Raw genomic sequence first — 12594 nt, 5'->3', positions numbered from 1 at the left:
CTGCTTGTTTAATTTCACAAGAACTAACTCATTTACATATCTCCACCCATCTAGCCTGCCACAGTTTAGCCCCACTCATTCATATTGCAGCTCTCTGTGCTTAAAGGACATCCAATTAAAACAGTGCCATTTCTCTTATATCCTTCTTAAATGCACAATATCAGAAGCAGCCTGTTTAATTGTAGTGGATAAAGAGAGGTTTTGTAAAAAAATTTATTACATCTATGTCTGGAGAATAAACCCACACCACACAAACCGTAGAAGTGGAACTCAAAGAAAAAAATCAAATAAAAGCCATCACACTGGATGGTGCCTGCAAGTCTCTTCGGGGCGCAAGGGCAAGCCATACTCTGCAAAATTAAAACACCACAAATGGCTGGTTTGGCTTCTTCCACACCCTGCATCTTCAAACCATTATGTAACCATGACATGTAGGCTTCAAAATGCTGCAGCCAAGCGTCGGCTCATTTGCATTTAATCATAAAAAAACTGCACAAAACTGTAAACAGTGATCAATGATGAAGAAATAACTTATGGCTACATGCTAACTACTGCCACGCATATCTTTTTGTAACAGTTGTAAAGTTTTTTTTTTAAAACTAAGCTCTAAAGGCAACATGTCGATTACTTTTGCCACAACTACAACTACCACAATGCACTTGGAGAGTACCCGGAAGTGGAACGACGCTAGGGCGTACATGTGCGTTTTCAAAACAGTGCGGTGAAAGGCAAGAAGGTGTGCAACTCTGTAAGACCGTTTTCTAATTCTGATTAATAACTTAATCAGGGCGGTTGGAAAAGTGTTTGAATGTAGGAATACTCGCTGGAGGACATTGGTGTCAGTTGTTTGAGCGTTTTGTGGATGACTTTGGTATCTGTGTAGGTTCAGACAGCGCCTGTAATGTAGCTAGCTAGCTAGCATGGTGGCATTTCACTAACAGGACACACACTCATTTTATCATTTTAATTAAAACGTGTTTCTTTGTCTGTGGATTTATCTGCGCGTTAGTCTGTACTGTAATTGTGGTAGGTTGTTATTTCAGCCCAGCTGATGTTTATTGTTTTCGGTAGCACATCAACGGCGAGCAGGCAGCGTTATAGAGCATAGCTCGTTAAAGACACTGTAAATCTCGCCCAGACGACAGATTTCTGTTAATCGTCTCGTTTTTACATAGCTAACAAATCTCACACTCTCGGGCCTTTTAACTACCAGCGCAGTTGCATGTCCGCCGACTCCCAGAAAATAAACCTATAAAACTAAAAAGGAGCCCTTTCCTTTCGCGTGCTTAGGAGCAGCACTTTTACAGTCGTGTTGGTGTGGGACCTGGGGCTGTGGTGGGATTTTGTGGGCTGGATTGTTTTTAGTGCTTTTAGCTTGTACTGTACACTCCAACATGCCCTTCGTTAGAAACACCCCTTATTCACTCCTTTGCTAGTCACGCTCAGACTTAACTTGATGTTTTATGATTGTAATCCCCATAGTTTAGCTATATGTTCTATATTTGATATTTTTAATTGCAACTTGAGGACAGACATATCTATAATACGCATAAAAAACAACTGCTCCTGTATAATCCATATATTTTGTATGTATATCTATATCCTCAGAGGGGTAGTGTGGGTGGGGAAGTGTCTTTGTGGGTGCTGTGTGACCAGTAGTAAGTGCAGGGTGCAGAGTGTTTGTATGGGGAGGAGGTGTGATGGTACAAATGAGGTGCACAGTCCACCACCTACTGTTCATTCAGCAGACTAATTTCTTGAGGATAGCAGCACCCTGTTCTGATTTTTCTCATTTTAGTGGATTACCTGCTTTAATAGACCTCCTGCACCACTGAAAGGGCATGTTAATAATAAGCTCATTACTTAAATCAGGTGTGTCGGGAAGAGGGAGAGCACTAAAGGGCAAGGTGTCTTCAGAACCAGGGTTGAAGAACACTGCTCTAGGACCAAAACCTAATACTTTATATAATTGCACGTTTGCATAATTGCAATAATACCTTATGGAGGTGGACCACCTTAGGTATTCCGTTCTGGTCCTAGAACAGTGTTTCCTGTACTCATTGGGTCCTGTAAAGCTGCAGCATTTTTTGTAGCCTTTTCCAGATCTATACCTTGACATAATTCTCTGTCTGAGGTCTGCAGGTCATTTCTTTGGCTTTTTTTTTGCTGTGACGTGCACTGTCAACTGTGGGGCCTTAAATAGGCAGGTGTTTGCAATTCCCAATCGTGTCCAATCAGTTGAATTTTACTAATGGGTGCTGTCCCAAAGGGTGTGTACACTTGTGTACATGTAATGATTTTATATTTTGATTTTAAATAAATTAGCACAAATGTCTAAAAATATGCTTTCACTTTGTCATTGTGGGCTATTTTGTGTAAAAAAAGGTCATAAACTGTGGAGAAAGTGAAATGGAAGTGCAGACTTTCTGGTTTGACTGTATATATACACACACACATGTATATAAGATATGATAATCCTTTTTTTTTAAAAAAAAACATTACTCATTTATTCATTCAGTCATTCAGTCTTTCAGATTGTTTATAAAACATGCTTTTAAGCGCAGTCACTCTTGCTGTCTTATTTTCTCGCTCTCTAATTGGTGGACCCCCGCATGCTTCCAACTTCTGAGCAGACTACGCTTGTCTGTCTAACATAACACTAGTTTGGATCCAGCTTCTAGTGTTTTATCTCCCCCTATTTTGACTGATCCATTGCCCAAAGTAAATAATCTAATCTAATAATAAATATTTAGGAGTAGTGTGCAAATTATGCAATGTCTAATAAATATTGAGTCCAGTGAGGTAGTAAAGTTATTAGTGCAAAATGCTTTGTGCAAAAATGCTTCCCATTTTATCTGGGGTAGAGAGAGAGAGAGAGAATGTGCATGTAGCAGAAAAGACATCAGTTCAGAAGTTGAGTTGAGAAGTCTGATGGCTTGGGGGAAGAAGCTATTGCAGAGTCTGGTCGCGTTGGACCGGAGAGAGACTCCGATGATCCTCTCAGCTGTCCTCACAATGCGTTGGAGGGTCTTGCGGTCAGAGGCTGTGCAAGTCCCAAACCAGGCAGTGATGCAGCTGCTCAGGATGCTCTCTATGGTCCCTCTATAATGGGTGGAGGGAGACGACTTTCTCAGCTTCCGGAAGAAGTAGAGACGCTGCTGGGCTAAAGGAAACATTGCAAAATTTTAAGATGAATAAGTCATATCCTCACACCTCTCATGTTGTTTCCCACACTTCACCCCCCAATATCTGATGCATGTAACTTGTGGTTCATCTATTGTGCTCTCCCTCTTGTTTTAGGAAAGTTTCACATGCTGTCCTTTACCTGACATGCCGGTCTGATGTACCCGACTCCCTTGTACTCCCATGCTGGTCGTGGGCCTTTCTCAGAGGTGTATGATCCGGCTGAAGATTCCTTCCTTCTGATTGATGCTTTGGAGAAGGATGCTGATTTGCTGAAGCAAAGCAGGTGGGTGGTGCCTGTTGGGCTGCGTTTGTATCCATCTGCTTTCTGTTATGGTAGAAATCAATACGCACAAAAACAAGTTTACTGTGTAGACAATCAGCCAAGACAGATTTGTTGTCTGAGCTAGTATATCCTTAAATTACTGGTTGTGGAACATTTGACCTCGCTACCTAGCGTTGTGTAAACTGCCACACTCTAACCATTTTGAGTTGTTAAGTATCTCAAACAGACACACCGATCAACCATAAAATTACTACCACCTGCCTAATATTAAGTAGGTCCTGCCACAACAGATCTAACCATGTGAGGCATGGACACCACAAGACCTCTGAAGGTGTACTGTGGAATCTGGCACGAAAAACGTTAGCAGCCCACGGCCAGTAAGTTGTCAGCAGGGGCCTCAGTGAGCATCAGTGAGCCTTTGGTACCCATGACCCTGCTGCCAGTTAACCGGTTGTCCTTTCTTGGGCCATTTTGGTAGGTACTGACCACAACATACCAGAAAACCCCCCCCACAAAACCTGACTGATGTTTTGGAGATGTTTTCTGTTGTCTAGCCAAAATGTGGCTCAGATCCTTATGCCTTTACCTTTAGGAACTGACTGCTCACTTGCTGCCTAATCCATCCCATCCCTTGACAGATGCCACTGAAGATGAAGTGTTTTCCCACTTCCGGTACTAATGTTATGGCTGATCAGTGCAGGTCATGTGGAATTAAACTCTAATAAGCTAATGTGGCTTCTGACAATTTAGAACACACTGGTATCCTTAAAAACTGGACACAAGTAAAGACAAAATTAAGACTGTTAGACTATTTTTAAATTGTTTTTAAAGGCAGATGTTTTATATAGAACCATGACGACTCATAAAATAGTTTGGATGCTGGAATTGTTGTTTGCTTGGTTAGGGGTTGCTCAGATTGGTAGAAAACCAATATGGTTCTATGTAGAATCTTTAAGAAATGGATTTAACTAGGGTTCCACTGTTATTGAGTCAAATAACCCTTTTCAGTGCTAAATAGGCCCTTTATGCTTAGAACTCTGATATGGTGTATGTGTTTGTAGTTTATAGTGCAAAATTATAGTATAGTTATAGTATATGATACTAATATATATGAGAGTCCCAAGTAATATATATTTTATTATTTAGTAATGTCTTTATAAATAATTGTTTTAGGACTGTAGTCAAACAGATTTTTAAAGTGTGTGTTATCCCTTCATCCACAAGATGGCATGGTTTCTTTCTGGTGAGTCCAAGGTTTTTGTCAAGAGGACTGTTATTAGGAATGGTCAGATAGTGCAGATGGCAAAGCGCTCGCAGCAATTACACAAGAAAATGGGATCTGTCCTCCATTCAAGCAGGAAACACTTACTAGTAAGAATCAATGAGCGAGCCCTCTAACATTACACTGCACACCTGCAGTTGTAAACTGCTCTGGGTAGGAGCACTTATAACAGATCACACTTGGGCGGTATAATGGTAATACTGTTAAATTTCTGTTAACCAACTTCTTTCTCCTGATTCAGAGCACTTATAATATTTGGAACTGTCGGATTGATGCCTCAGCATTGAATGTTGTCTTTGGTTTCTTGGTTTTAAAATTATTTGGTTTTAAAATCATTTTATAAATTATTTGGACGGTACCTAAATGTAAGACCACCCATGTTAATACTGTGTACCGTGGTGCTATTTTGAGACAGTATGAAAAGTGGGTACCTACTAACCTTAATATCGGCAGCGGGAATACATTGCCGCAAATTGAAGACAGTCATGTTTGAATGTATGGCAATATTTCTCTTTCCCCTCATGATGACGTTTGATAGAAAACACATGGATGCTGCCTGCATAATTGATCCAGCTGAAATCTAATTGGTTTCTTGTGTGTTCAGACCTGCTGTTTGTCTAGAGGTGGGCAGTGGCTCAGGGGTGGTCTCTGCCTTTCTGGCATCTGTGACTGGGCCAGAAGCCTTATATCTGTGAGTATGTGAATGACGTGTGTCACAATACTTAATAAATGAAAACTTTTTAATGTTGATGTTGCATTTGTGGCTGCAAATAACAACTGTTTCCTGAATGCATTAGTTGGTACTGTTATTTGTCTAAGTGTTAATACACTGTGTGCAGAATTATTAGGCAAATTAGTATTTTGATCACATCATCCTTTTTATACATGTTGTCCTACTCCAAGCTCTATAGGCTTGAAAGCCAACTACCAATCAAGCAAATCAGGTGATGTGCACCTCTGTAATGAGAAGGGGTGTGGTCTAATGACATCAACACCCTATATAAGGTGTGCTTAATTATTAGGCAACTTCCTTTCCTTTGGCAAAATGGGTCAGAAGAGAGATTTGACAGACTCTGAAAAGTAAAAAATTGTGAGATGTTTTGCAGAGGAATGCAGCAGTCTTGAAATTGCCAAACTTTTGAAGCGTGATCACCAAACAATCAAGCGTTTCATGGCAAATAGCCAGCAGGGTCGCAAGAAACGTGTTGGGAAAAAAGGCGCAAAATAACTGCCCATGAAATGAGGAAAATCAAGCCTGAAGCTGCCAAGATGCCATTTGCCACCAGTTTTGCCATATTTCAGAGCTGCAATGTTACTGGAGTATCAAAAAGCACAATGTGTGCGATACTCAGGGACATGGCTAAGATAAGGAAGGCTGAAAAACGACCACCTTTGAACAAGTAACACAAGATAAAATGTCAAGACTGGGCCAAGAAAGATCTTAAGACTGATTTTTCGAAGGTTTTATGGACTGATGAAATGTAAGTGACTCTTGATGGGCCAGATGGATGGGCCCAAGGCTGGATCAGTAAAGGGCAGAGAGCTCCAGTCCGACCAGCAAGGTGGAGGTGGGGTACTGGTATGGGCTGGTATCATCAAAGATGAACTTGTGGGACTTTTCGGGTTAAGGATGGAGTGAAGCTCAACTCCCAGACCTACTGCCAGTTTCTGGAAGACATCTTCAAGTCAAGTCAAGTCAAGTCAAGTGGGTTTTAGTGTCATTTCAACTACATACAGAGTACACAGTGAAACGAAACAACGTTCCTCCAGGACCATGGTGCAACATAGACACAGTGCATACAAAACACAAGTGCAACACAAAGAAGTGCGGACAGACAACACAGTGCAGACAGAGAATAATAAATAATTGGCGGTAGTGTGCAAATGATGCAGTGTGTAATAAATATTGAGTCCAGTGAGGTAGTAAAGTTATTAGTGCAAATGCTTTGTGCTAAAAATGCTTCCCATGTTATCTGGGGTGTGTATATATATATATATATATATATATTCTTCCTGATGGCAGGAGGGAGAACAGTCTGTGTAAAGGGTGGGTGGAGTCATCCACAATGCTGGTTGCTTTGCGGATGCAGCGGGCAGTGTAAATGTCCATGACGGAGGGGAGAGAGACTCCGATGATCCTCTCAGCTGTCCTCACAATGCGTTGGAGGCTCTTGCGGTCAGAAGCAGCAGTGAAGCAGCTGCTTAGGATGCTCTCTATGGTCCCTCTGTAGAAGAGGGTGAGGATGGGTGGAGGGAGACAGGCCTTTCTCAGCTTCCGGAGGAAGTAGAGACGCTGCTGGGCTTTCTTGGCTGTAGAGCTGGTGTTCAGGGAGGTTCTCCGCTAGGTGGACACCAAGGAACTTGGTGCTCTTAACGATCTCCACAGAGGAGCCGTTGATGTTGAGCGGAGAGTGGTTGTGTCTTGTTTTCCTGAGGTCAACAACCATTTCCTTGGTCTTCTCTACATTTCAGTGAAGGTTGTTGACTGTACACCAGTCTGTCAGCTGCTGCACCTCCTCTCTGTATGCTGACTCGTCACCTTTGCTGATGAGACCCAGCACAGTTGTATCATTGGCGAACTTTATGATGCTGTTAGAACTGTGCAACACAGTCATGAGTCAGCAGGGTGAACAGCAGAGGACTCAGTACACTGCCCTGGGGTGCCCCAGTGTTCATTGTGATGGTGCTGGAGCTGCTGTCCCCGAACTGGGGCCTCCCTGTCAGGAAGTCCAGGATCCAGTTGCAGAGGGGGGTGTTGAGGCCCAGCAAGCTTAACTTCCTGGTGATATTCTGTGGGATGATTGTGTTGAATGCTGAACTGAAGTCTATGAACAGCATTCTGACGTAGGTGTCCTTCTTCTCCAGGTGGGTAAGGGAGAGATGAAGGGTGGTGGTGATGGCATCGTCCGTGGAGCGGTTGGGACTATTGCAGGGGGTCCAATGAAGAGGGCAGTTGGGTCATGTTCCTCATGACTAGCTTCTCAAAGCACTTCATGATGATGGGCGTGAGCGCAACGGGACGGTAGTCATTGAGGCAGGACACCGTGGACTTCTTCGGCACAGGGACGATGGTGGTGGTCTTGAGGCACGTTGGGACAGTGGAGCTGCGCAGGGAGACGTTGAAGATGTCCGTGAGAACATCTGTCAACTGGTCTGCACACTCTCTGAGCACTCTGCCGGGGATGTTGTCTGGTCCTGCAGCTTTCCGTGGGTTGACTCTGTGCAGAGTTTTCCTCACGTCCACTGCAGTCAGGCACAACACGTGCTCGTCTGGCTCGGGTGTGATCTTGCTCGCCAACGTGTTGTTCTGTGCCTCAAACCGTGCATAGAAGTCGTTCAGGGCATCGGGGAGGAAGGCATCACTGTCACAGGACGGTGGCATTGTCCTGTAGTTTGTGATTTCCTGGATGCTCTGCCACATGCACCCGAGTCCTTGAAGTAATTATTATATTATAATAATTCTGCACAAACAGTTATCCTCTATCCTCTATCTATCCAGTTAAGATAGACAAATCTAAAAAAAAAACACTCCAACTTCCGAAAATATTAAGCTTTGATATTTATGAGTCTTTTGGGTTGATTGAGAACATAGTTGTTGTTCAATAATAAAAAGAATCCTCTCAAATACAACTTGCCTAATAATGCTGCACACACTGTATATATATAACACACAAAAAATGACATCACTGATCTGCATTGCTCATGAAAAAGCTGCTTTACTCAGTGACACTCCAAATACTCTTATAGAGGTCAACTGATTCACTTTGCATCTCTATTCAGACTGTTCCAGCTTTAATGTTAAAACAAAGATTTTGCAGCCTCATGTGAGAATTGGCATTCTTGCTCCTGGGCTCTTCCTACAGTTTGGAAGTGTAATTTGCAACATGAGCCACCCGTGAAAGACACGTATTACACATGCATTTCTGTATTCTGTATTTCCAGGGTAGCTCAAAAAGAATCCATTGATGTGAAAAAAACATCCATCCACACGACAACACAGAAACCATTAAATAAACACATAAATTAATAAATAAAAAAACAGACCTACCAGAAGTTCTGTTTTTCAGAAATATTTACTTTTATGTAATGATTTATATTGTCTTTATTTTTGTGTGTTAAATGTTAAAGATGTACTGACTTGAATCCGGCCGCAGCTCAGTGCACTGCTGAGACGTCTCGCTGCAATAAACTGGACCTACAGCCAGTCATCACAGACTTGGTAGGACACATTTGGCTCTCTCTGCTTCCCAGCTCTTTAATTATTAGACAGTTACCCCAGCAGTGCCACCATACATTTGTGGTTGCTGCCAGAATATGCTCCCTCTGTGAGAGTTTCTTGCCTGTTATTGTAGTACTATGCTCATGCATACCTTGATGTGTTGATTATTAATTGTTTGGTTTGTATTGATCCTTTTGTATCCCCAGACAGAGTGTTTGTTGCCAAGACTCAAAGGAATGGTGGATGTTCTTCTTTTCAACCCCCCATACGTTGTTACACCGTCCAAGGAGGTAAACACAGAGTTAATCGCTGAGATGCTGTTGGCGAAATTTTCAGATAACAATTAGTTTAGGTCAGTTCTCTGCTTCTTCAGCTGTGATATGCTATATTTAATACTGATTATTTAGTGCCATAACAGATCAACATGATTTTCTGATCAAATTTCCCACCAACATTTTTTTAAGATCTGAGACTTGTGAAAAGAGATCTTTCACAAAATAAATCTTATATATTTGATTTAATTCAAAGGGTGTATTGGTTCACTGCCCCTTTTTTTGTTTTTAAATGGCATCATTTTGCAGATTTCTGCAGTAATCTCCATTTCACTAGTTGTGAGGCGGCAAGCACCAACTGCCTGGACCTCTGTTGATTTGGATCACTTACTTATTGACATTACTTGTAGGAATCTGTGAGTTTGAGTTTGTGTTATTCGCATTTCTAGCAATAACGTTAGTTGGCGTTCCCAATTAAACAGGTGGTATGGGGTGTACTTTGCAGCCACTGCAGTCACTGTTGAGAATAGTGAGGCATCCTGATGGGTTTATCTAATATTGTTAAGTGCTTGTGTGCAGGTGGGCAGTCATGGCATTGAGGCATCCTGGGCTGGAGGAAAGGGGGGCAGGGAGGTGATGGACCGATTCTTTCCAGAGGTTCCACACTTATTGTCCAATAAGGGTCTCTTCTACCTTGTTACGGTGTCTGACAATAACCCAGGTAGGATGTTCAATAAGATATTTGATGATATCTTGAAACCAATTCTTGTTTTGTTAAAGTATAAGCCGCAGCATGGCAAATTGAAGGCAGTCATTAAGGTTTTCAATGAGCTCGCTCTCTGTTGTGTCATATGCATGAATTTAATCTTAAAGCACTGAATTGCAAGCATAGCGTATACAATAGAGTAGAATGTAGTGCTGGTTGGATGACACTGGTTCTAAACTAAACATGTTCTTCCCCAAGTATTTATTTATTCATTCTGAATTTTTCCTTGTTTCTCCCAATTGATTGACCAATCGCAACTCCTCCTAGCACTAGCAATGCTCCCAACACTAGGAATGTAAAGATTTAACCTGTCTCCTCCTATAGCTGCAAAGCCACCCGCAGCCTCTTTTCAAACTGCTGCTGATGCGGCATGTCCAGGCAGCTGACATGCTTCACTGCACCAGCTAACAGACTACTCACTGGTGGGGAGTAAGGCCAGTTGTGCTCTCTCTGACTCCCAGACTAATGGCAAAATGGCATGGCTCGGGTTCAGCATTAGACCAGCGTTAGGTTCAGCATTAGATTTATTTATTTTGTTTGTTTTTTATGGTTTTTATTTATTTAATTGCTTTTTCAATATTATGACGACTCATCATTGGGATCATGAATAAAGTGACAACTAGTTTATTGGCTCTGATACATTTTAAAAACATGTTTGCAAGGACCATATTTAATGATTGTGTTAACCATATAGCATCACAAATATTCCATTAAATGTAAAGTAATTAGTGATTAGTCAAGGCATTTAATATCGGAGTTAGAAATCATGCACAGCATACTTAAATCACACTTGCCTTAAACCATGTTAAGTTAAATCATCTCAAAGAGACTAGTTTATCAAGCACCTGACACTGTATGACCTACTTTTGAAAATTCTCATGACCTGATCGTACATTCGCCTCTTTGCTCTAGTGTAAACATGAACAGCAAACATGCCTTTGCTGATCTACTGCTCAATCGGTGTGAACTGTGTACATGTAAACTTACAATCATACTGCAGTTACACTATATTGCAAAATGTATTCACTTACCCATCCAAATCATTAAATTCAGGTGTTCCAATCAAATCCATGGTCACAGGTGTATAAAACCAAGCATCTAGGCATGCAGACTGCTTCTACAAACATTTGTGAAAGAATGGGTTGCTCTCAGTGAATTCCAGCGTGGTACTGTGATAAGATGCCACATGTGCAAATTTCCTTGCTACTAAATATTGCACAGTCAACTGTCAGGTATTAGAACAAAGTGGAAGCGATTGGGAACGACAGCAACTCAGCCACGAAGTGGTAGGTTATGTAAAATGACAGAGCGGGGTCGACGGATTCTGATGCGCATTGTGCGCAGAGGTCACCAACTTTATGCTTTCAGTCGATACATACCTCCAAACTTCATGTGGTCTTCAGATTAGCTCAGGAATGGTGCGTAGAGAGCTTCATGGAATGGGTTTCCATGACCGAGCAGCTGTATCCAAGCCCTACATCACCAAGTGCAATGCAAACTGTTGGATGCAGTGGTGTAAAGCACGCTGCCACTGGACTCTAGAGCAGTGGAGAGGTGTTCTTTTGAGTGATGAATCACGCTTCTCTGTCTGACAATCTGATTGATGAGTCAGGGTTTAGCAGGCGAGCAAATACTTTTGGCAATATAGTCCATGTTAAAGATAAATATTGTGCTGTCGATCGTTTTATGATGTGACCGACTTACTGTTCTCTTTTCTGCCCCTGTGTGTAGAGGAGATTCTGGCTCTTCTGAGGAATTCTGGATTAAGAGGGACTATGTGCCTGTCCCGTCAGGCTGGGAGAGAGAGGCTATCCATCCTGCGCTTCAGCAAGAGTGATGTGACTGGACAATAAATACTGTTGTCAGCATCGCTCTCCGTACTGACTTAAGGTTCTCTCTCAATGAGTGAAAGAGAACTGGCTGGAAGTTCTGGCCATGTGACACAAACAACTTCTTCCCTGTCAGGTTCTTGCCATGGGCTACGATTTTGAGGAAGGGACTGCACCCTGGCTAATGGAGCAGGTGTTCAGGTCTGATGACTGAATGCGCTCCATGCAGTGCATGTGTCTTGCCTAATGAAACTTCAGCTGCACCTTAGAGGAAATTAATATGCATTACAAAAGCCAAAGATTAAAATGAACAAAGCTGGACTGGCAAAAAAAAACCCAACTTGAATCTTGCTGGTATATAAATAAATTGGTATTTAAAACTCAAGTTATGACACTCGAAGTGGCAACAGTATAAGTTTTTTAATGTATATGTATATATTGGAAAGTCTACTATCAATACTTCACCCACACCACTTACCACCAATAAAGATAATACCACTAGTTCCATTTATCTGAAATGCTGATCAATGGATGTCCGGGGCTGTGAATTGGAGAGAACCTTCGATATGATGCACATCACGATCCAGGGGTCACGATTCACGATACTGTGCAGTAATAATACAGTAAGCAAGGTGATTGACAGCTTTCCTAAAATGTGATTTGAAACACTGTATTAAAACACCATCATATGCATAGAATCTGAGTAAAAGAAAAGTTTACGTTTTGGCCAGAACAGTGAGATCTAAAGACAGAACAA

General features: G+C 41.9%; 1 protein-coding gene across 2 annotated transcripts; it reads left to right on the top strand.

The window, feature by feature from the left end:
• Positions 1–680: 680 nt before the first annotated feature.
• On the top strand, positions 681–12344 carry hemk2 (HemK methyltransferase 2, ETF1 glutamine and histone H4 lysine). 2 transcript variants are annotated; one of them, XM_072657380.1, is made up of 7 exons: positions 681–748; positions 3301–3469; positions 5356–5442; positions 8880–8970; positions 9177–9260; positions 9822–9963; positions 11740–12344. In XM_072657380.1, exons 2-7 carry the CDS (start codon positions 3342–3344, stop codon positions 11859–11861), a joined length of 654 nt encoding a protein of 217 aa, XP_072513481.1. In that variant the 5' UTR covers positions 681–748; positions 3301–3341; the 3' UTR covers positions 11862–12344. The 2 variants fall into 2 exon arrangements, with proteins under 2 accessions (XP_072513481.1, XP_072513482.1); XM_072657381.1 differs by having other exon boundaries at positions 700–736.
• The last annotated feature ends 250 nt before the right edge of the window (positions 12345–12594 follow it).

The sequence above is a fragment of the Salminus brasiliensis genome, chromosome 15 (genome assembly GCF_030463535.1).
Source record: "Salminus brasiliensis chromosome 15, fSalBra1.hap2, whole genome shotgun sequence".
In the NCBI taxonomy this organism is placed as follows: domain Eukaryota; kingdom Metazoa; phylum Chordata; class Actinopteri; order Characiformes; family Bryconidae; genus Salminus; species Salminus brasiliensis.
This window is presented reverse-complemented; position numbering and strand designations above follow the sequence as displayed.